Here is a 23,908-nt window from a genome sequence, read left to right on the forward strand (position 1 = left end):
GATATTTTAGCATTTAACTTGTTTATTCTGTGACATATCTGAATTTTTGTGGTGTTTTACGAAGCATCAAAATGAATAAATAACAACAGGGCAGGTTGTGTCCGTGGTTAAAGGGGCACTATGTAGTTTTGTAGAGGAAATCCAAACTCAGGGAATTTTAATATTTACAATATTAATGAGGTAATAACACAATCTCAGACATATTTATATTTATACTCAACAACGTTTGAAGCTAGAAAAGGTGGCCGGGTCCGCCACACATCAACAAAGTGGAAGAGTATGAAACTGTGTTGTCCTTTAAGGTCAATTTGATTATCCAGTTTATTCAGTCATGAAAACAAAGAGAGTTTGTTTATGCATTAAGAAAAAGAGCTCCTCTAAACTACAAACTGCTCCTTTAATATAAGTTGGCCTGGAGAGTCCATCCTCATGTGCAGCCTCCAGAGGGCGCCATTCTCCTCCAATTATAAGTCACACATCGTCATCCTCCTCAAGTTTGTGTCAAACGCATGCACACACACACACACACACACAAGCATTTTCTTTAAACATAGTTCTGTTTATTTACATCATATAACCTTGCTTTAAAGCACACAGCCGTGAGGGGAAACTGTTTTCAGCCGGACAACCTTTTTTTTTTTTTTTAAAAGTCCAGTCTTTTTCATATTAGTTATACTCAAAAAGCAATTCCAAATGTACACAATACAATATGTTACATATTAAGATAGTATGTACAAAAAAAAAAACGTGTTTTTTAAAAAAATACAACAATGAGACATCAGGCGAGTCACATTTCAGACAAAACACACGCCGACTTGTTGATGGAGGAGAGCGAATTGTTGCCCAACACGACCTGACGTGGTTATTTCGGGAGGGTAGGGGGTTTGTTAGGTGTACCATTTTCACACACTGTGGGGTCACCAGGCGGAGAGAGATGAGCTCAGTTTGTCAAGAGAAAAAGCAGCTGAGAGTCGTACGCCTCTTCCCTCTGAGCAGCGGCGGTAATGGCTCTTAATGCCTGCGTTAAAGGCAAAGAGAGTGCATAGACGTGTCCTTGGCTTGAAGTGTGCTTTCTTCTTCCTTATTTTCCTCTTTTTTTTTTTTTAACAGCCTCTCAGTTAGACCGCTCTTAGTTAATGTACACATCTTTGGGTCAGTGCCTTTTAGTTCCACCATCAACCACAGGAGAGGAAGGAGGGGACCCAGAAACAACAGAGGGAAACGGAAAGATAAGAGCCGACCGTGGCACTGCAGAACAAAAACACATTCCAGAAATCAGGCACTTGTAGAAAAAAATCTTGAGGTAAGACAAGACTATAACTTATTTATTATTATTATTATTATTCCTATTATTATTATTCTTCTTCACTGGGTTATTTGGTCAGATGAAAACAACATGACTTTGGGAAAGTCGCGCCTCCTTGTTTGTGTTTTTCTGTGATGCCAGTTTCCGAGAGATGAAAACAAAAGATACACAACCGTGTTCGCTTCCTCTAATGTACCATTTTTCCCGACAGTCAGCCGGTCGAGGGAGGACTTATCAGAGCCTGACCTTATGGAAAACGCCTCGTCATGTTAACCCCCCGAGGTGATTAGACGTGTGGACAGATGAATCCTCGGAGGGGGATGTGAGGAGGAAAACACACATCACCACCCAACAGAGGTGAGACTGTAGCCGCTCATGTTCACTGCACATCAGTTTTAACAGTCTGTAAAAAACACAGTCGGGCTTCTAATCCTCTGAAGAAAGATTTGGAAGATACTTTAACTGGAGCTCGATCTGTGGAGGCAACGCTCAGTGATCCCAAGCACGAATGACAAAACAAATGAGGTCAGCTGTCACAGTGTGGCACTGAGCTGCCTGCAAACTGTCCAATAAAATGTAATAATTAACTCATTACACATCTTCCCTCGCTACAGATAGTCTGTGGTCACCGCTGGAAGAGAAAAGACGACTAAAGGTTCGCTGCACAGTGCTGAGAATCAGAGCGAAAAGGCCATCGATGAGGAAATAAGTAACAGGTTTTAGTCTTGTGTATCTCGTCTCCTTTGAACAGGTACACCAAAGAGGTGAAATCACAATAAAAGTACTTTTTTCTTAACTTTAATACAAAATATATATAATATATATATTGAATATAAAACAAAAAAAAAAGAATATATTAAGGGAAACATTTCAAGTAACATCTTGAAAAAACAAAATGACCGTGCACTTTGTTGTGCACTTTTTGTAAACCATAAAAAAAGGAACTAAAAAAAAAAAAAGTAAAAACAAATATGATAACATAATATTTATATTTACAAGGTTAACTTAACAAGGCTTTGTACAAATGTTACAAAAATTGTTCAACACAAAAACACCTGCACACGCAGACATGGTCACGAATATTGTTGCGAAAACACACATAAACATTATTAACACGCAGAGAGAGACGACGGGAGTTTGTGTGTTTGTGGTGGCTTGTCTGGAGTATAAATGGGAGCGTTAACAGTGTCTGTGGTCTGAGGAGTTACAGATCTGGAAGACTGATGTGGAAAATCAGCTGAGATCCCCCTTGAAATTGAAAGTGACCGATTTAGAGAAATTTGTCTAATTGTTAAATGTCGATAAGCACCGTTTTCTCAAGAACCAGAGGGAAGCTGTGTTTCGGCGTCCTCCTCTGGTCACTCGAAGGGACTCAACCCTTTAATTTAAGTCATGTGGAGGTGGAGGAGACGGGAGGGATGCTACTCAAATGAGTTTTCTTGGCGGTAAAATGGATTGATGAGGTCAGTTTGTGTCTCTGTTCTGTTTCTATAAAAGCACACATATACGAAAAGAAAAAAAAAAGAAAAACAAAAGCTTTGGCAACACTGGAATGCCCCTCGCCATGCAAATGGAGCTTATGGAAAAAACAAAAGAGTGGGCTGTTCATTGGAACACTGTGCTGCTCCTGGCAACCGACCGCGACCCTGTTCACGCTGCTGCCGGTCTACTGACCTGCAGGAAGTCAGCAGCCCAGTCTGGACCCTCTTCAGAAGCCTGGGAGTGCAGGGTGGGGGGGTGGGGGGGGGGTCAGCTGGCAGGGCTCACAGGTACTGGTGGAACCTGGAGGTGGGAGCTTGACGTGTACCTGCTCCTTGCTCGAGTCCGTCTGCATCCCGAGGCAGCCCTGGTGATTTGACCTGGTTCTGAGTGATAGGGGACAGGGGGAACTCGCTGACAGTTATTGGGGGTCTCTTGTCGGACGTCTCAGTCGGGGAGGCCACCACGGTGTGTCTGCGCCAGGCTCGTCTCTTCCGGCGCGTCTCTGGTGACAGCGGTTTTCGCAGTCCTACGCTGCGCAGGTCATCAGCGGAGCCCAGAAGACGAGCGCGGACGTGATCCGCTAGTGATCTGCCGCCCAGGCCAGTCGGGGTGAAGGAGGCCGCCTCGCTCGGTGGCAGGACAGCCTTGGGTCGGGCCGGGCGCAGACTCTCCTGGCTGCTGGCTGAGGAGGGGTTGGTTCTGGAAGTCTCCTTCCTCGCCGACCCAGAACCGGCTCCGTCGCTCTGACCTGCAGCCGCAGACAGCTCCAACAGGTCCAGAGAGCGAGCCTTGGTCTTCTCCGACTTGAGCTTCTTCCTGGCCAGAGTGTCACACTGGATCAGCTTGTGGGAGTTGAATGAAGGCCGTGAATGCAGTTTGTGCGTGGTGGAGGAGGAGGAGAAGGACGAGGAGGAGGGCGTGGTGGAGCGAGCGCCTCCCTCGCTCCTGTCCCCAGAGTCTGGTGTGTGAGCGAGGGCCGTGGGCGGGGCGAGAAGGTTGGTGGGTGAGAGAACGGGGGGTTTGTAGTGTGTGTAGAGGAAGCTGCGCGGGGCTGCCGGCGGCGGCGAGCTCACGGGCGTCTTCGGGTGTTTGTCGGGTCTCTCCTGGGTGAGGGAGCGCGAGGCGAAGCCGCTCTCATTGTCCGTCTCGCTCACCAGCTCACTGTTCTCGTCGTCGGCGTCGTCCCCCCTCCCCTCTGACCCCAGGCTCCTCCCTAGCGTGGAGAGGGTGGAGTAACCTGAGACAATCGAGCGGGCGTCCTCTGGAGCTCGCCACGGCGGCCCCTTCACCTCCGCCCGCACCTCCTCCTCCTGCAACAACATGCCTGCCTGCCTTCCTCCTGCCTCCTCTTCCTCTGTACAGCGACTGGGAATAACCGCCACCACCTCCTCTTCTACCTCCTCTTTCGCTACGCTCTCTACAACTTCCTCGTCTTCCTCTTCCTCCTCCTCTTCCTCCTCTTCCTCATCGTCATCCTCCTCTCCCTCCGCTCGAGGAGCCGTGTCTCCAACAGGCGACTCCGCCTCCTCTTCCTCCTCTGCGCCTAGATGTCCGGCTTTGATTGGCTCGTGCTCCGAGTCGTCGTCGGTGCTGCTGCCCACGCGGCGGCCGTTGTGGCGCTTCCTGCGTTTGCGGCCCGTAACAGCTGACATGATGGACAGAGTCAGGAAGTCCTTGGCTGTGAGGTCCTTCTTCGACCCCCACGACCCCTGGAGAAGGAAAAAAACACAACTGTGATACTTTATATGTTCATTTTTTAGATTTTTCCAACAATGTCCGAGTGTATGAAGAACCAGAGCGCCATGTGAGGAGATGTTACCTTTGATTTAGCTGAGTCACTGTTGGTTGAGTCTGGGGAAAAGAGAATAAAAACATCAGCGGGTCACACACAATGAAGTTAACAAAAGGCCAGACAAGTCACGGTGGAGGACACAGAGGCAGTCGTTGTGATCGTCACTCTTTTAAAGGACAAATACACAATAAAAGGAGAAAACTGCTTTTGCACTGCTCTAAACATTAACGTCACAGCTAGCGTTTTCCATCAAGACGAAATACGTCGGCCGAGACATCAACAACTAAGGTGTGGCAGCAGTTTTGTGTCCTGAAAGACTAATAATCGCAAGACAGATTCTACTACTACATTTTAAGGAACTCGTCTTCCTCTGTGCCCTCCGTCCATGACGAACACCAGGACAACAACAATGATTTACACACTGGAGCATGAGGAGGAGAAACAATGATCAGGGGGGAAGCAGGGTTTGGGTGTTTGGAGGAGAATTTGCATTAGGAAACCCACAGCACACACCGCTGACATCACCGAAAAACCACTGATGACATCAATCAGCGAAAGAATGAAGTGTTGGGGGGGTGAAGTCGACAGAACGAAAAGAAACACATTCCCTCACAAACACAACACTTCGCTCGTGAAGGTGTGGCAACATTTCAGAATAAGATCTCAACAAGCGCACCAATTAGATTCTGGTAAGCTGGAGCCTTAAAAGAAGCGTTACGATAACTAGTAGGCCTGACAGATCATTTTATTATTGGATCTAGCTAATCAAACCAAATTATTGTAATCATACTCCAAGGTGAGAATTCTCATGCTTAGTTAAATATTCTAAGACGACACCTTCAGCTCAGCATTTTTACACTATTTTTAGGCAACTGCTTGACAATATTTTCCAACTACTCACTGTTCAGCCCTGGATGATTATCAAGGCAGATATTTAGCGTTTTCCATTTATCGCAATCAGCAATTTTTCTGTCAGATTGCCGATGAATTAAAGTAATTTTAAAATGTGCTACTTGCTACTTTGGCTCTGATGCAACATCCTCTCACTCAATGTCTTATTGGAAATTCACAGGTGATATCAAAACTGAGGAGAAAAAATGAAAGTTTGAGCCGCTACTGAGCCTCACGCAAATTAATCAGACAAACAGAAGCTTTAATGACATAGGAGCTTTGGCGGGAAACGGCGCCAACTAGAGTTCTGTCGGAGCTGAGAGTGGTGTTAGACAGGCCTTGATGTTTGGACTACGCTGACTGAAAATGCTCGAAGGTTGAGTGCTCGAAACAAGAGAGGCCGCAAAGTGAGGGTAGTTGACTCTCAGTGACAGATACAGCAGCTGTAACAGGCAGAGAGCGGCCAGTCACCCATTAATTCATTAGTGGGACTGCGGCGACGACACTGAAGTGACACGTTCTTAGAGAGACCGCCGTCTGACACTGAGGGGGACACTTTCAGGAGGGTAATGGAGACCATGGAGACACAAAACCACCACCAACACACTCTCTCACTCACCCACACACAATTTATTTCATTTTCACATCATGATGCACTGACTCGGTTGCGCACACACACACACACACACACACACATATTGCCAGGGGAGTTCCCATCCTACCGCAGTGGCTGCTCCACAGGCTCAGCTAAGAGAAGGAAATGCAGAAACGTACAGAGAAAGTGAAAGATGAGCAACGTGGAGGGAAAAAAGAGGTCAGCAGAGAAGAGGAGAGTAGTGTAGGCACGCTATCAAACACAGACAACACTCCAAGTGCTAACGGAAGTAATTTCTTATGCTGCGTTCCAGTTCTGTGGGAAAGTAGGGAATTCTGGTTTTTAACTGGGACGAACTTCCAAGCGAGAGATCTGACGTGACGTGCTTTTCAAACCTCCTCTTAAGTCATTTAGCTTTGTAGATATTTTGAACTGAAAACATCTCGAGTTAGGCTGGAACACAGATTGTACTGTGACACGCTAAAGGGGAATTTCCTACTCCCGGCTTTAAACGGAAAGCAGCATTGTATTTCTTCGAACTGTACTGGTCGGCTGACTCAGATTCAGCTAGCAGTGACTGGCCGAGAGCTGAAAGCAGGTGCTCACCTGAGGCCTCTCCGAGCAAACCGGTCCTGCCGATGTTGGACAGCAGGTGGTCGATGTTGGGGGCGGGCTGCACGTCCTCCGTGTCCACCGGCGTCTGGACGGATCAGACAGAAGAGAAACGTTCAATGACACAACAAAAGGCCGTGATTCACCGTGACTTTAGAAACCTTCAGAGAACTGAAGCCTCATGAATTTACTGTCATTTCTACAAATAAGCTAATCAGTTGTTGCAAATTGATGAAACATTAGATATCTAATGTGTGCTGGGAAACTGATGACTTGAATGTTCAACTGATTTCTTTACAGCCGCTACAGAGAGCTTTTATCTGCGCTCGCAATCAAAAAGATCAAAGTCACTGCGATAACGCGTCACCTTGAAACGGCGGAGTGACTCACTGGTTCTATAAAATGGCATAATCACTCCAAAAGAAAAGATATCAACCGTTCAATACATCTTTCTACTTCAATTGTAAATAGCTGAATCACAGCCAGCGATAATTACTCTGCATTCGTCTCATTCAGCTCAGCCTTCAGGATGTATTCAGGATGTATTCATCAGATCTTTCAAGAAGAGTATCTGCTGTTTGTCAGGGGCATAAAAAACAAAACGAGGCAGACTGCTGCACTAAAATATATACATTTATAAAAATGAGTGGCTGCTATAAGTGCTGAGCGGTGCAGCTGTGGTTTAATTTAAGAGAGACATTTTTAGGCTGCTAATGTTTGACAAGAGGTGAAGCGATTGATCCCCCCAATTGCAGATTTAGTTTTTTACGAAGATAGTATATTACATTTATAGAGTATATCAAATGTAACTATAAAGAAGACAAGAATCTCTGTCTGAAAATGCTGCACAGTGCCCTCTTGTAGATAGTAGATAAAACCTGATAAAGTGCCCTTCCAGCGGAGGAAACCTGACCAAGTGCGTTCTCCTCACTATATATGTATCACAGCTTTCAGCGTGTTGGTGCCCTGCTGTATTCAGCTTTTTGTTTTCCCCTGCTACTCTACTGAGTGTGCTGTTTGTCTGTCTGTTATTCACACATCTCAAGAGCCGTTCATCCGATCTATTTCACACTGGGCAGGTTTGTTGCTGAGAACCCCGGGAAGTGCAGTGTCTATTAACACACGTCTCCCATAACAAAGAGATTGAACTGCTCTCATTTGATCATCCTGTATAAATAAAAGTTAAATGACTAAATAAGTAACTTGTAGTAATGTGCTCTTTATTGTCCCTGAGGTACAATGAGGTCTAAATAAATCTTTATTGTCTAGACGATGGTAAACAAACAAACCTTCTCATCCTTGTCTGCCTCTTCGGTGAAAAACCAGATGCCCTGCGAGAATGACAAGGAAATATTTAGCATCAAAAGGATTATTAATACGGTGTGTGTGTGTGTGTGTGTGTGTGTGTGTGTGTGTGTGTGTGTGCGTGTGTGTGTGTGTGTGTGTGTGTGCGTGTGTGTGTGTGTGTGTGTGTGTGTGATCTCTCACATGTTGGATGAGCGTTTCTACTATCTTGTAGCGGTCAGGCATGTGTGTGACCATATCTTTCATGTTGTCCTCAGACGTCCGGACCAGAGTCGGCCCGAACACCAGAGCCAGGTTACGAGGCTCCATCTGCACACGGGACAGAGAAGGCTGTTGATACCAAATATATTATATGTGATGAAATTATAACATTTTTAACTACAACCACGGCTTCACACACCTTGTTTTTATCTGAGTTGTCGGCTACAGTCTTCAGGTGGCTGACTAGGAACTTCAGAGTGTGGTAATAATGATCTGGGAGGTCTCGGATCTACGAAACAAGAGGAATGACAATACTGAGAAAACCTGTTGAACCAGTCTCAAACCAGACACACACACACACACACACACACACACACACACACACGCACACACACACACACACGTACACACACGGGTATTATTTCATGAAGGCAAACACACCAGTTTCTTCATGGTTTTTAGTCTTTCTGATGCATTTTCCATCCGGTTGGCGTCGATGAAGTCGTTGTACTTGTCTGTAAAGATACCAGAGATATCCCATTATGCTATGCAACAGTTGTGAGATGACGTGGTTTGATATGAATGACTGGCATGTATGAAAAGGCTTGTCGCGACATGTCTTCGCTCACCGTTGGTGAAGAGCGGCTCTGGGAGTTTCCTGAAGAAGGATTTGAGTAAACTGCTGACGACGTTGAGGTCCTGCCACTTCTGTTGACAGCAGAGGACAGAGAGAGCAGTCAGCGATCACAGTTTATTATTCAAGGCTGCTGCAGGTCCTTCATAAGTCCTTAAATTGAGTTTGAATAATTTAGCACCAACATTTTATCTAACTTCATTTGTTTATCTTTTAATTTCTGATCGTCAAAATGAGTCAAGCTCCTCTGTGTCAAAGTCCACATTTCTGACGTCAAAAATCTTTAAATCTACCACTGAACCTTTTTTTTTTTTACTTGTACTCACCTGTTTGCCCAATGTAGATGAACCCAACTCTGTCTAATTACTATATCCCTGCATAAACTCTACCCCTGGATGGCACCACATACTGTATACAGCACACTATTTACTTCTACTTTCCTGCAGTGCTTGACATTAGGCTTAAAAATATTTTATATGCCAGACTCCCTTAGCAAATTGAGTGATTTTAAGTGTTGTTGAGTGAGGAGAGTCTTAGCAAACTTGCAAAACCCCTAATGCAAAATTCTACATCAATCAAGACTTCTTGTAAATTCATCATTTAATGCAATACATTAAGTTGTTTCTTTCCAGCCTCACTGATTCTGTGTCTTAAGTGCATCTTATCTGCCAACATTTAGCAGCTGTTTGAACTGATTTCAACATTTTGTAAGATGTTGATTCAGGAGAAACATTACAATCTCTGTGAGACGCGGTCCACAACAAATTCTAATAACTATTTGTACCTTCTTGTTAATTCAGCAGATGTTATACATGCAGATATTTCTTTCTTTGTATCAAGCATTGTATATGTTTGTCCCAGTGATTTACGTTGAAAGATGTGATAACATGTGGTCACTCACGACTCATGCTGTTCATTTATGATTGGATCCCTAAGGACCAATGTTAATACCAGGTCTAAACAGGTCCAAGTGTCTGACACCTGTAGAAACCCTTATTTTACCCTCCTCATCGAATGTTATCTGATTTTGTTGAGTAAAGTTGATAGAAACCTGTCAGTTCAGTGGTTTATTCCCCATCAGTCTGGATATATACCGTGTACAGGTGTATTTGTATCTCCTCACCTCCTCTGCAGGGTTGATGTCGACGCCCTTGTTGAGCTGATCCTGAAGCATCGACACCATGGCGTTGTTCCCGGGGACTCTGTAGATCCCGGTGTACTCCAGACCCATGTCCTCCACCAGGCCGCAGCAGATCTCCACGATCAGCGGGATGAACTGAGAGGGATGCAAACAGAGTTACATCACCAGTGAAAAATTCAGTTTCACTAGATTTGGGTCGGACAGAGAATATCGGTACTAACCTTGTTATTCACACCCGGCTGACAGTCCTCCAACCTCACGCCGAAAGCTTTGGGGCCGGCCTTCTTTGTCTTCTTCATGATGTTGATTCCCCATGGAGACTTCGGAGGGCCGCTCTCATCTAAAGACAGATTGAAGAGAGATTTTGACTTGACACAGAGCTTAAGTATCGGCTTCATGGTTCACTCTTCCCTTGTATTAAAAGCTCTTGTCAGAAAATATAGTAAAGAGGTATGACACTACAGGTGAATAGGTAAAAGTTTTTAACTCACAGACTCCCTGTGATATTCTTTCTGTTGTCTTTATATTTATATTTGTAACTGCCACTGTAATACTTGTTTTTACTTGTGAATGTGCAGTGCTACATAACTCAACCAGTCTGAAAGAAGACACATTTATCGAAGCAAATTAGCCCAATATCAAAATTGAATAAAAATGTGCTATTTCCTCTTTGAAAAGCGACACATTCTACACTGAAACTAACACATGACCCAAAAACAAAACATCCTTAGTATCTATTTTGCCTGTAGCATCTGACCTCAAATGTTCTCACATCTGCTGACCTGAAATAACATGCTCAAAAGGATATTTTATCACACAAATTTGAATTTAAAATAGATATTGACATCTACTTGAAATACTCTGGTCAAAGCACGACAATTGCATTAAAAAGGAAGAAGGTACAAAAAACTTTATGAGCGAGGCGGGAAAATATGCAACATGTTAGCACTTCAAAATCACAAGTGTGGTACCCAGTGATCTCTTTTTGCCGGTATGTTTTCTGTCCCTGACACTGACCTTTGCCGTCTGGTTTGGGTGAGCGTGGCGCCCCCACAGCGTTTTCTGTCTTGGTGAGGAGGAATGGAGGCTTCATGCGGGGTAGAGGTAAGAACTTTAGCCCGAGCCCGAGCCCGAGCCGGCCCGAAATTCGGGTCGGGTCGGGCCTAAAATGTCAATCATTACGTTCGGGTCGGGTCGGGCTCGGGCTTCTCTCTCGCTGACTTTTTTTTAAATAAATATATGTTTATAAAAATGTATACTAAAACGATGTGTGGACACTAAACTAAGGAATACTTATTGTAAATAAATAATTTGGATAAAACAGAGAAGGCGGCGCTGTAGGGTAATTGCTATATAACTACTACTAAACAGGAGGCGCAGAGCAAGAGCACGCTTTGCGCACGGCTTTGCGGACATTTCGTGAACGTAATCTTGAAATTTCGGGTTTGCTTCGGGCTCGGGCCTGCAAATCAAGTTAATTGGTCGGGCTCGGGCTGGGTCGGGCTTTAATGCCTGCGGGCCTGGGTCGGATCTTACCTCTAATGCGGGGCAGCCTGGGAGAGGAGTCGGGCTTGCTACCTGTTGGACTGCAGGGGGAGACAGAGAGACGGGTTAAATCCTGGCTGTCAGCTGAGAGTCAGCTTCATGATGCTCAGCTGCAGTCTATCATCAGGTGACTCACCTCTGTTTTCTGTAATCATTCAGCTTCTTATTGATGAGGGCCTGTCCGGAGAAGCCGAGCTCCTGCAACAGACAAATACATCTGAGTTAAGACTTTTGATAAGATTTACATACTACAGGTCACAGTCACAGGCGATGTTAACATCTGACATGACACAGGTAAAGGTGTGTCCTCTGACCTCGCTGTCCGTCTTGCTGTTCTCCCTGATGACCTTTATCCAGTCCAGCATGTCCTCCCGGTCCTCCGCCTGCAGCAGGTACTCACAGAAGTCCTGTGTGGTCAGCCGCAGGGCGTGCTTCCGTTTGGTCTCACTGTATGCGATGTCCACCAGACAGCCCCGGATGCTGATTGGCTGCTCGTCATCGGCCGAACTGCCAATCGTCGCACCCCGTAGCACCGCCTCCCTCTTGTCCTTGTAGAGGAAGAGTGAATGGGAGCGAAGCACCGAAAAGACTCGCTTCCACGGACGCATGCCACTGCCCACCTTCTGTGAAGGACAGATGAGATGAGATGTGAGTCTTTAAATCTTTTAATGCCTCTAATTATTTTCTAAACCAGTCTGGTGCGCCCACCTTGCCCTTCTCTGTGAGGATCTGCTTGTAGTGCAGCCATCCTTCTCGTCGTACGTCGCTGTAAGTGATGTTACCAAGCTCTGAGGTGGAGTGCCGTTTGGATCGAACCTCCTCTGCTGTGCCCAGGTTGTCCAGAGACTGAAACACAGATGAGGACATGTTGTGCCATTAAAATATGACTTTTAGATTATTTACACATGAAACCCCCCCAAAGCAAATATCTATGCAACCCTGTGTGCTCATAATGAAATGAAAATATAAATAATATCCCTTTTTATCAATATGTTCAATTCTAAGGTTAAAATCTTGAGAAGTATTTAGTCGGTGGTGGTGAGAGTTTGGTTAAGAGATAAGACATGAAAAAATAGAACTTTTCTAATCCTGGAGGAAATTTCTTGTGCCATAGAGACTAATAATCAAAAAGGGTAAAATAAGCAAATACTGACAACGGTGCCCAAAAGAGCAACTATAAAAACATGTGAATGCTGCAGCAGTTGATCAGATCAGATAGGTATATGGGAAAGAAGGGCAAGATGTATAAAAAATAAGGTTTTAAGCGCTTTATTCGTGTTAATCAAAAATAAAGAGCTCACCCCGTCTGTGAAGAAACTCTTCACTCTCTTTGGTAGCCTCCTGTGAAATGCAACAGAGTGAACTGTCAAAATGTCTGTCGGCACATCTCATTTAATGAACATCATTTTAACGCAACAAACAGCCAGCTGTCGCTGTCGCATCACTACTCACGAGAAGACTCGTCCTTCCTCCCTGAACGAGTTTAGTCCTTCGTCGCATGACTTGGAGCGCTCGGTGGTGATGGCTAGAAGATAGGAGGAACGGCGACTGGATTTAATACTGCCTGCTCGATGAGAGGATGAATGAGCACAGAGAGAGGGAGAGAGAGAGTGAGAGAGAAGGAAAGAGAAACAAAGAGACAGAGAAAGAGAGAAAGACAGAATGTGATGTAATGCCAATCACCAGCGTGGACGGTGTTGGATTAGGAGATGGGGACAGTGAGGGGGGAGCAGGAGGTGGTGGAAGTCGGGGATTTGAGTGAAGTCAACGGATGGTGTGGTGAGGATGGGGAGCTGGAACTGTGGGTTAGATTATATTTTCTCACCACTGGCATGCAGATACAGTATCTGTGAACACAGACTGACATGCAATTGAGCCATTTTTATCAAAGAAACTTCATGCAAGTTGTCCAGTTTCAATCTGAAACACACTGATGACGTTTAGGCTTCATGCACATCTAGACAGAGCTGTAATGATTAATTGATTCAATTCGTCAACTATTAAAATCAATTAATCGACAGCTATTTTGATATTCAATTAACCAGTTTGGGTCAAAACTCTCTGATTTCAGCCACTTAAATGAGAAGCCTTTTTGGTTTCTTCTCTTCTCTACGAAAGTAAAATGAATATCGTTTGGTTGTGGACAACACAAGATATTTACAATCTAATCTAAATCGCGGCCCTAAAAAATAACCAAATACATTTTGAACAAACATGTTTGTACAGTATTTGTTGTGCAGAACATGCAACATACAAATCCAGCATGCAAAAATGGAACAGCACTGGCAGAAATTGCATCCTTTGCAAGAATCTTCATCTTGGTATTCAGCCCATAAAGTCTCCTTTTGAAGTAAAGCCAGATTATTGCTCCCTGGTCCCAATAAAAATAATTATTAGACCAACTTCTGGACAAAAATTACAAAAGAATTAAACATGACTTCTTCAAACAATTTGATTTCAATTGGAAAGTGGCTGAAACTGGCAGATTTTGCCACTTAATCTGAGAAAATAAGACTTATAGGGCTCAATAACAGGCAAAAATACTTGATAAGATGGAAATCTTGGAGGACCAAACACAAGGGTTTGCAAATCATCAACCTTTCTCTGGAGTAAAGACAGGGCTCATCATTGCAGGTACAAACACTTTTCGGCTGCATGCAGTGGGGAGGGAGGGAGGGAGGGAAGAAGAGGGGAGGGGGGGGCACTCACTGCAGTCGTGTGAGAAGAGCCTAGTGAGGGGGAAGGTGAAGGTGGGGGAGGCGGGGCTGGTGACCACGGCGGGCGCCGAACTCATGCCGCTGGACACCACGGAGGACGCCGGCACGTGGCGGGCGCGCAAATCAGCGCCGGGGCTGGTTGGCTCATCTGTTGGAGGGGTGGACGGAAGGAGGAGGAGGCAGGGGAGGAGAGGAGAAGACGGGATGAGGTTAGGTGTTAGAAAGGGGAAACAGAAGGAAAGTAAAAAGGGGTTAGATGAGGAGAAAGCATGGAGGAGGAGAGGTTTTTTTTAAAGGTAGAGGAGTGGCGAGGAAGAGATCCTTAATTTACAATTTCAACAATTGTACTCGAAAGTGAGAAACAAAATACCACAGACACAATTCATTCATTTCGAAATCCACAGAAGAAGCTAAATTAACAAAAACAAATGCGACCTGAGGAAAGAGACAGGAAGTTACACAAATGAGCAAATATACAACAGACGACGCGGTACCTGTGCCTCCTGTTGCCATAAGAAGAGCTTTTGTGCTGCTAACAGAGGGGGGTTTGAACAGAAATCTACTGGCTGCAGGTTTCAGTTCTTTATGAGATCTACAGCACAGTGTGTGATCTGATACCGCCGAGGATACATGTGAGAAAATGTGTCACAGTCCACTGAGGACATAGACAGAATATGGTTGATGACTGGATGCAGATATTAAGTGGTACTTTTTGAAGGCATGAATGAACCCCGCAGTGTTCAAGAAGACAAAGGCATAAAGCGGCTTTATAGGTCACACAGGCTACTGCAGGCTGATGCAAAGGGATATGAAACTGCAACACACACACACGCGCATGGACATACACGCACACACAGACGCTCACACTTCCGGACTGACAGAGAGGATTAGAGGCCAGCTTGATATTTGCATAAAGTGAGTAGAAGCTGGATTTGTCTGTGACATTTTAAACTGTCAGGGCTAAAATCACTGTGAGGCTTTGGTGTGTTTCTCTGTGGGGACAACAGAGGGCAGCACAGCCTCACACAGCCCTGCAGACTGGAGGGATTCAGTCAGTGGTTCACCCCAACCGACCACCACTTAGTCTTTTTGTAAATTCTTGCTCTCTTCAGCTCTGATTTCCCTCTTTCTTCCTGCAAACATCCCCTCACCTTCGCCATCTTTCACCTTCCCCCCTCTTCTTTTCCTTTCCGTCTTCCATCTACCACCTAAATCTAAGTTCTATTCTTCCCTCCCGTGCATACTAGAGCCCAACTCAAGGCGGAAAACATTTCCAATCTGGGATGAGGAATCTGCCTGTTTACAGCGCTGCCCAGAAATAGCCGAGCTGTGGGTTTAACAAAGGCCGTCATTAAGGGGCAGCCAGAGAGTGAGCTCAGAGGCACGGAGACGGACCAGCAGAGGGGAGCAACATACCGCTCTGTCCCGACTCCACAGCGTGTCCTACAACAAATAAGGAGCTCAGCACTCAGAGATTTCATTAAAAAGAGAGGTGAATAAGTCAGGCAAAGAAAAGAGATCAACACGGACTAAAATAACCTTGAAAACACATCGAAATAAAAGTCTGGTGATTTTTACTCATTGGATTACTTTGAAAAATGCAGTGTTACCAAGCGTACAGCAAGGTTGTTTTTACTTACTGTTAAAATCTGCTATTTGAGAGCTGACAGAACCAGTACATAAGTTATACCCTTTTCTCTGTAAGAATTTACATCTATTTATCACCATTTCTTTGACCATGTGTGAGAAGATTATAACGTGACCTTTCCCGTCTCTCTCATCTACCTATAGAAGCCCGTGGATGATTTGTTGAAGTTGTTTAATGCTGCTGGACTGTGGATTTCTCTGTGACAATAATTGCTGTATTTTGAAAATAAAAAATGTGTTTCATACAATAATACACACACATTTATATCATGTAAAGTAACCCAGCAGCTCCTAGCTCATTTCAGTTTCACTTTGTTCTTGCATTTTCATATTAGGTCGCTGTAAAACACCTTAACGCTAAGAGGAAGACTGTACAAGGTAATGTCAGAGGAGATGACAGTCGAGGGTAAGACGCTCTACCTGCAGTGTCAGTTGATAACATTGTTAATTATCTTGTGAATCAATTAATTGTTTCAACAAGGCTGTACACCTGACCAAGTACTAGATCACAACTTTTGGAACTTGACAATATTCTGTACTCTGTGTCGTGGTCGTATTTTGATCGGTAATAAAAAAAAAAAGATTTTTATGCCAGATCAAGAAATAAAAACAGGAATCTAGAAAGGAGGAGGATAAAACGGGAAAGAATGAGATAAAAAAAAAAGCCTGTAAGACAAGACAGAGGGAATAAGAGGACAGAGTACAGAAGGTCTTGGTTCTGGTCTGTTGTGTTCAGGGCCCGGCTAAGATAGTCATAGACTGAACCCCCCCATACACCCACACAGACACACAAACCCCTTCATCTAGCAGAGCAGCACAATAGCAGCATTGAGGGCGGGCGGGAGCTGAGTGTATGGGCCCCTACTGTTCCCCACAAGGAGTGCCACAAAAACCTCCTGGTAATTTACAGCTCAGATTCATGGCGAAAGACTCCGAGTGGGTACAGAGTTAAACACTGCATCTGTTGACATGCTTCTTCCTGTTTCATTCACACTGTGTGAGCTGCTAAATACTTGATCAAAGTTCGGAAATCTTCTGTATCTCTGTACGAGACGTCATGCAAACACATTTGCCGTCAGACACAGCCTGCTTTTGTGCTCACTTCGCTACCTCACAGACATCTGTGCTTTGCAGACAACAATGATAACAGCCAATTAAATCGCATGTTCCCAAACGGGCCCAGATCATATCAGCATCTCTGTCAGAGAGATAAAGAGATGGAGACGGAGAGAGAAGAGTGGAGCTAGTTCTTGTCTATGGGGAGAAACTAGCCCAGTTTCTGTTTATGGCCTTTAAACGTGTCCCAGCCTGCAGCTCTGCCTGCCTGCTTTCTGAAGGAACGAGGCAAGAATGTGCTCCGACAGACTGAAGCAGAGGCACAGAGATGCCTCATGGTTTTGCTGATCCGCTGGATTTACTCCCTTTAAATGACTTTCTCTGGCCGAGCGTGGCTTGGCTCAAGTATCGGCGGCCATTCCATGTTGGGTCAGAGGCTTCCAAGTCAGCTGATTTGAATCTATTCAGCATTAGGGTAAGCAGCGGCGGTTTTCTTCAGGCTGTGACAGGCTGACGGCTCGTCGGACCGACTCACTTCGTTTGCGTATGGTTTGACTTAATGGCTGCTCAAGCGATATAAGCCAATATGAAGTCAGCAGAGCCCCTTCTCTTGGAGGCTTTTCTGAGCAGGGAACAAGCCGGAACAAGACCACAGAGGCCTCCCACTGACACCAACTTATGTAGACCATAACTGTACATACTCGTGTAAACAACCGCACAGAGACACAGAACTGCATCTCCTGCATGTACAGAAGCTGTTACAGATTATTTATGTCAGATTTAGGCAACTTTGTTAGAAGCCATTTAAGTGGGACATGGTCATCCCAGGGCTAAAGGAAGCCTTTTAAATAAATAAATTAATAAATAAAATTGACATGAATACACCTTTTTATATTTAGTAAAGCCAAATCCCCAGTGGTTAAGAGGTAACAAGGCTCAGAGATTACAGCCAGGCTACACTACACTGCACACTGGTAATTTAAGTTAAATGCTAATGCTAGTGTGCCAAAATATTCACGGTGACAACGCTAACATGCTGGTTTTTAGCAAGAATAATGTTCACAGTGTTCACCAGCTTTAGTTTAGCATGATTGCATGCTAAAATTTGCTTACTGGTATCATCTGAGGCGGATGGAGATAGTATCAGTTTTGCTGTATCCAAGACAACACAGACACCACTTGCTTTATCTCTTGTTGTGGTGCAGGGAGTCAAACTCCCTCAAAAATTGTAGTCATGTGAATTCATCCTTTGGGGACCATGAATGAGGAAGATGACAGCCGACCTGTTACAGAAATGATGGTAATATCTAGTACTACTACACACACACACACACACACACACACCCCTGAAGTCAAGACACTGCCTCATTTCCTCAGAATGCTGAGATGACCTTAGAGACCAGGAGCAGGACTTGTGAATTCCCATCACATATGATTCAATGAATCGACTAATACTGTCTGTAAGACAGTGGGAAGTGCCAGTATTTCCCAACACACAAAGACAAACACACACACGTGCACACACAAAAAACAGCAGCATCTCAATGAGACAATGGAACTGAAAAGAGCCTGGAGCCTGTACAGACAGACAAGAAGGAAATTAAGAAAACACACACACTCCCCCAAACTCATAATTTTGTCTGAATTTCAGCTCTGCATTTCCTCTCAGTTAAGCTTTCACTAACATTCAATAAACATTCAATGAAGATTAGAATTAGAATGAAAGCGATGAAATCTCAAGGTCAGAAGGAGGTTTTTCAGGGGGATTAAGGCATCAGGATGAAGCTCAAGCATCCCTCGCTTACCTATGAAGGGGATGGAGGCCAGCGAGTCATCCTCGATGGGGAGGGGGGCAAGGTTGCCGTTTGGTTTGCGTGGGGCAACATCTCCTGTGGAACCGGGGGCAGGAGCTGAGTCTGGGGGATCTGGTGAAAACAAAGAGGGTTCTAGCCCGTCCATGGGCAGCGCGTAGTGGGGGTGACGCATACCGTAGGCGTTCCTCCGTCCAGTGGGAGGTTTTTGCCGCATCACCACTTCCTGCGTCTGTGCCACCACCTCCGCTTGCCCCTCCACTGACCCTCGTTCCCTCTCGTGGTTTGTCGGCCTGTACGCTCTGTCCTGGGATTCGGGAGAGGCAGAGGCATGAGGGGATGAAGTAGAGGCAGTAAGGGGTGCTGCTGTGCCCTCTGGGGGGCTTTTAGGTGTTGGGTTCCAGTTCATGTGGGGGCCAGAGTATGAAGGGTCCCTGAAAGAGTGGGCTTGCTGCATGATGCGGCCCGTCTTGCGGTAAAAAGAGGGGCTGTAGCTGCGATACCCAACTGGCTGGTCGTCCATGCTCTGCCCGGGAGGAAGTCGTCTGCTTTGGGGGGCGGGCTGCTGGGGCTGAGGCTGGGATTGGGCCTGGGTGTGAGTCTGCGGGTGGTGTTTAGAATGTGACGGTCGGGACATTGGAGGAGCCTGTGCTGCACCATAATGGCTCCCCTGCCTCGGGTAGGCGTCAGTCCTTGGAGGCGGCTGGAGAGCCTGCTGGTGCCATGAAGGCCTCTCAAACCGAGGTGAGACAAGTCCAGCTGCTGCTCGGTCCAGCATCTCTAACGAGCGGCCGTGGCGATCGTACTGGGCCAGCAGGTTTTCAGAGCGCGTTCGGGTATAATTAGAGGCTGATTGGCCCCTACCCGGACCCCCTTCCCAGTCTCCGTAGGACCAGTAGGGCTCTCCATGAGGTCCCGGTCCTGACTGCTGTAGTAACAGCAGAGTGTCCTGGGAGGCGCTGTGCGGCCAGGCACCTGTCCGCTGCTGCTGCCTTCTGCTTTCACTGAGCCGATCCTGGGAGTAGCTGCGGTGGCGAGTCTGCATGCTGCGTTCTGGGCGTTCAGGCATCTGGTTGTAGTACCAGTCCGACAGGGCCTGCTGGCAGCGCTCATTGCGGCCTTGGCTGAGCTGTGGGAGAGGGGGGCTGGTCCAGGCTGAGCTGGACTTGCGCGGCTGAGCCTGCGAGGATCCTGCTCCATGGTGATTAGGGTAGTGGACTTGCAGCGGGCTGGAAAGAAGGCCTCCTGATGAAGAAGATGAAGAGTAGGAGCGCCCCCTGGTCTGCCCCTGAGGCTGCTGGCTGGTCATACCGTACTGGATCTCCTCTGTGCGGTGGGCTGGGCTGCTGTGACCCACACCGCCTGGCTCCCCTGATCGCCCTTCCTGCCAGCTGGCGGGACTGCCCACAGCCGAGCGGTTATCCAGAGGTGAAGATGGGCTAGAAGAGCCTGGCCAGCGACTCCAGTTATCCAGCTGGTTCTGGCCCATAGGGGCAGACGGAGGGGCTCCAGCAGGGGGGGTGGTCTTGGAGCGTGGGTAGCAGAGGGGAGGCGGTGGCGGGAGGTGCTGAGCTCCCCCTGAGTAGGGTTCGTTGCCTGTCAGGTAGGCATCCTGGGAGTATGCCTGGGGAGTAGAGGAGATGAGAGATAAGACATGACAGGAAGAAGGTGTGTGACGTTTTAAATCAAAATACACTCTCACTGTAAACAAGTCTGACAGCACCAAAGAGTACGACCATAACTCTATAAGACAACTTCATGCCTCTGTACATTACACAACAAGCCCTAAAGTGGAACAATCTCTTAGCTCAACCCCTTCGCCACAGTTTGTCCCCAGGGCCTGGACTCGCAACACAAACACACGCTAGCTAGCATGAACTGGATTGGGCTAAAGCCACAACACTCGCTGCACAGACACCAGCTGCACATATGTCCTCGCTAATGTTGTCGGATATGAACAAAAATTAACCGTTTTTCTCAACAATTAGTCACATTCAAAGAAACACTCCAAGCTTCAGCCCGACTTCATATCACCAGAGGGACAAAAACACACCTGCTAGCAAAATGTTTTTTCCACTCTAATGATTAAGTCGCACAGTTAGACAAGTTTTTCAGGGTTTCAGAGTCCAAACCTTTGCTCTGCCAGCATGTTAAGCTTGTAGCCACCACAAACAGACACAGAGAGGAAGAACACAACACTTATCCTCACCGACTCTCCTCTCCTGCCGTTCTTCAGATTTTATACCCTCCTTCTCACAGAAACACCCCTCGTCTTTATTTCTAATACTTTTTTTTCGTGAGTTTTCTATCTGTTGGTCTCCTTGTTGTCTCCTCTCTCGGCTCCTTCCAAACTCCCTCTCTCCTCCCTCTCCCTCATTCTCTGCCTATTACTCCACCCTGTGGGAGTGTGGAAGGAGGCGCAGCACTGGTGATGTCATGTGAGGAATGCAGCAGATACAGGCATGGCAGCGAGGGGAGGAGTGTGAGGACAGAGGAGTGGGTTTAAAATGTTTAAAGATGGCAGTGTATTTAAAATTAGAACCCATTCATTTGGGCCGAAACACTGACGTTTGTGTGTGGAGGATCGCCTAAATCTGGTGACATGGTTCTCTGTGCTGCCATGTTGCTCCAGGTTAATGGGAGGGACGAGTTATGATGCATGTCTGATCATGTGAGCGAGCGTGGAGCAACCTGTGGAGCGCAAAAAAAAAAGTGCTGTACGGTACATGGGTGTGTGAACGAGCACGGAGCTGGGTTTTTTTTTTTTTTTTTTTTCAAAACGTAAGCGTCGACAGTCAGGATACCAGCAGCTTTTTAATGAATGTGTGTTGTAATCTAAACACAGAGCAGTGTGAGTCTGAGTCACTCTGCAGCCATTCTAAGAAAATCTTGACATTCTTGGACAATGACAGGGTGAATCTAGGTTCAAGTATGGGACATTCTTTTATTTCAACCATTATGTTCTCAAGGTTAGGAACACTCTCTCCTTCAGATATTGACTTCAAGATGACACTTGTGTAAACCAAAAATTTAATATTAATATTTGTTTCTTGTACATTACACAACAAGCCCTAAAGTGGAACAATCTCTTAGCTCAACCCCTTCGCCGCAGTTTGTCCCCAGGGCCTGGACTCGCAACACAAAATCTAATATTAATATTTGTTTCTTGTACATTACACAACAAGCCCTAAAGTGGAACAATCTCTTAGCTCCCTTAGCTTTCCTGACATTGAAAATAGCAAGCATTCAATAGTCATGATCAAAACACAAGATCAGAGTTAATATAAGTGCTGGAAATAAGAAAAAAAGTGACAATATACCTTAATATTAACAATTCAGATACAATAAAAGCATAAAGAAGTGTCTGGTATAGCTGTGCGAACCCAGAATAAATTGTTTAATCACACTCACACTTACCAACTGCAGCACGTCTTCATCTTTTGGCATAATGGAGAGCTCCAACACACTCTCACTGCAGGACATGTACGGGGGAGAAGGAAGAGGGGAGGACACGAAGAATAAATAGTTAGAGGTGAAAAACACATTGGGCGAGGAGAAAAAAGGCTTCTACTGTTGAGTTCTTATTCAATATCATGACCTGGAGCTCCATACAGGGTGTGAGACACAAAAATAGAATAAACATCTTTCAAGATATTCTGTACTGATCTGAGGTATTTATACTGATTTATAGGATTAAAAGGTTTAACTAGACTAAAACAACAACAGCTTCAACAGCAGCCTAAGATTCAATCTGCCCAATCTGTATTAGACTTCACTGACTTCATTAAGGGGATCAGGCGCTGTCCAGATGCACCCGGTCAGTATCAAAATAACTTTAATGCTCAGTGTCATCATACAATTGCTGCTGCTGTCATTTATATTTAGCTACAGACGTTTTCAGTGTGACACGTTCCCTGTATCATATGAGCCCACTGGAAAACACGACCTCTGGGGGCTCAATAACAAGACAAAAATCTTTGTGAAGATGAGCTTTTTAGTCCTGCTGTAAACTTTCTGCTGGCTGAATTTGTAGATTGTGTGTTTTGCAGAAAAGAATAAGCCCAAATGTCTGTGTTTTCAGATTCGATTCAGTTTACTGGATGACAAAATCAAATATCACAATATTTTTGACCAAAGAACGCGATATATCGATATTGCAGCAATTTCGAAGGGCTGAATATTGGTGCATTTACAAACACATTTAACACAATGAGATTTTTGATAAACAATCATCAGTAATGTGGACCTAATGACTGAGAGGGTTAATACAAGTATTAGGACAAGTGCAACAGTCTGATAAGTTCGGAGAAATACATCACTTTACTGTAATGGAGCCTTTCAAACCAGGAAAACACAACACACGTCAAGGCACGATAGAACAATATTAAAAATCTAAGGCAACAATTGGTCACATATCATGATAATGATATCAATATCCATATATTTCCCAGCCCTAGGTAAAGGAATCTGAATTTCCATCGAGAGAGAAAATTGAGAGTCACACCTCTAACCTCCCTGAGCTCTGACCTCCCAGTGGATGCTGGGGTCTAAAAGAAGGTCAGAGTCTGAGGTTTCAGCGTCTAACCCAAGCATTTGGACAGAAAAACAATAGTTTCTTTCGTGAGATTTAAAACCCAGTCCAGTGTCACAACTTCTGCTCTGTGGAGCCATATTATCCAACTAAGGGACCGTGTAGAACATGTGAGCATGTAGAGGCCACCGCTTCAGGCTATTCAATTTTAAAACCAGGGAAAACTAATGCTACTGACTGGCTGTATGTCATCTAAATGGCAAGCCTACAAAGAAAAAGCAAACATATGTTTTACTAAATCAACAGACCGAAGGCTCAAAGCGCTGACAGGCAGGCAGGATGTCTTACCTGTTCTGGATGAGAGCGATCACCTGCGAGTACGTCTTTCCTAAAACGCTCTCTCCGTTCACTTTCACCAGCCGATCCCCTGCAAAACACAGACATATTGTTACATTAAATTCAGGTAATGAGATATGTTTGGAGTTTCTGACTAGATTTTGCGGTGTATATTCTCTTTATTTTTGTTCTTATAGCTAAGGTGTGTCTAATTTCAACAAAGCAAAAACATGCAGCCAAAACATTAAGCTTCTTATCCGTATTAGGCATGAAAGGACAGTGTGGTGTGCGTCAGTCTGAGACAAC

General features: G+C 45.4%; 1 protein-coding gene across 8 annotated transcripts in view; it reads right to left on the reverse strand.

Moving 5' to 3' along the window:
• Nucleotides 1-538: 538 nt before the first annotated feature.
• Nucleotides 539-23,908, reverse strand: part of arhgap23a (Rho GTPase activating protein 23a) — a 72,815-nt gene continuing 49,445 nt past the window's right edge. For 3 of the 8 annotated variants that reach the window (XM_037089919.1, XM_037089917.1, XM_037089914.1), the window contains exons 5-24: nucleotides 23,615-23,693; nucleotides 22,153-22,207; nucleotides 18,730-20,359; nucleotides 14,214-14,369; nucleotides 12,957-13,068; nucleotides 12,806-12,845; nucleotides 12,213-12,350; nucleotides 11,819-12,127; nucleotides 11,641-11,702; nucleotides 11,496-11,545; nucleotides 10,181-10,299; nucleotides 9,942-10,094; nucleotides 8,814-8,892; nucleotides 8,626-8,699; nucleotides 8,384-8,473; nucleotides 8,167-8,292; nucleotides 7,968-8,009; nucleotides 6,673-6,766; nucleotides 4,608-4,639; nucleotides 539-4,497 (exon numbers count right to left, since the gene is read on the reverse strand). In XM_037089919.1, coding sequence (XP_036945814.1) covers nucleotides 3,070-4,497; nucleotides 4,608-4,639; nucleotides 6,673-6,766; nucleotides 7,968-8,009; nucleotides 8,167-8,292; nucleotides 8,384-8,473; nucleotides 8,626-8,699; nucleotides 8,814-8,892; nucleotides 9,942-10,094; nucleotides 10,181-10,299; nucleotides 11,496-11,545; nucleotides 11,641-11,702; nucleotides 11,819-12,127; nucleotides 12,213-12,350; nucleotides 12,806-12,845; nucleotides 12,957-13,068; nucleotides 14,214-14,369; nucleotides 18,730-20,359; nucleotides 22,153-22,207; nucleotides 23,615-23,693 — 4,868 coding nt within the window. In that variant the 3' untranslated portion in view covers nucleotides 539-3,069. Of the gene's footprint in view, nucleotides 4,498-4,607; nucleotides 4,640-6,672; nucleotides 6,767-7,967; nucleotides 8,010-8,166; nucleotides 8,293-8,383; nucleotides 8,474-8,625; nucleotides 8,700-8,813; nucleotides 8,893-9,941; nucleotides 10,095-10,180; nucleotides 10,300-10,976; nucleotides 11,062-11,495; nucleotides 11,546-11,640; nucleotides 11,703-11,818; nucleotides 12,128-12,212; nucleotides 12,351-12,805; nucleotides 12,846-12,956; nucleotides 13,069-14,213; nucleotides 14,370-18,729; nucleotides 20,360-20,944; nucleotides 21,079-22,152; nucleotides 22,208-23,614; nucleotides 23,694-23,908 lie in introns of those variants that run through there. The other 5 variants (XM_037089921.1, XM_037089915.1, XM_037089916.1 and 2 more) reach the window with 5 other exon arrangements.

This window comes from Acanthopagrus latus, chromosome 23 (assembly GCF_904848185.1).
Source record: "Acanthopagrus latus isolate v.2019 chromosome 23, fAcaLat1.1, whole genome shotgun sequence".
Classification (NCBI taxonomy): domain Eukaryota; kingdom Metazoa; phylum Chordata; class Actinopteri; order Spariformes; family Sparidae; genus Acanthopagrus; species Acanthopagrus latus.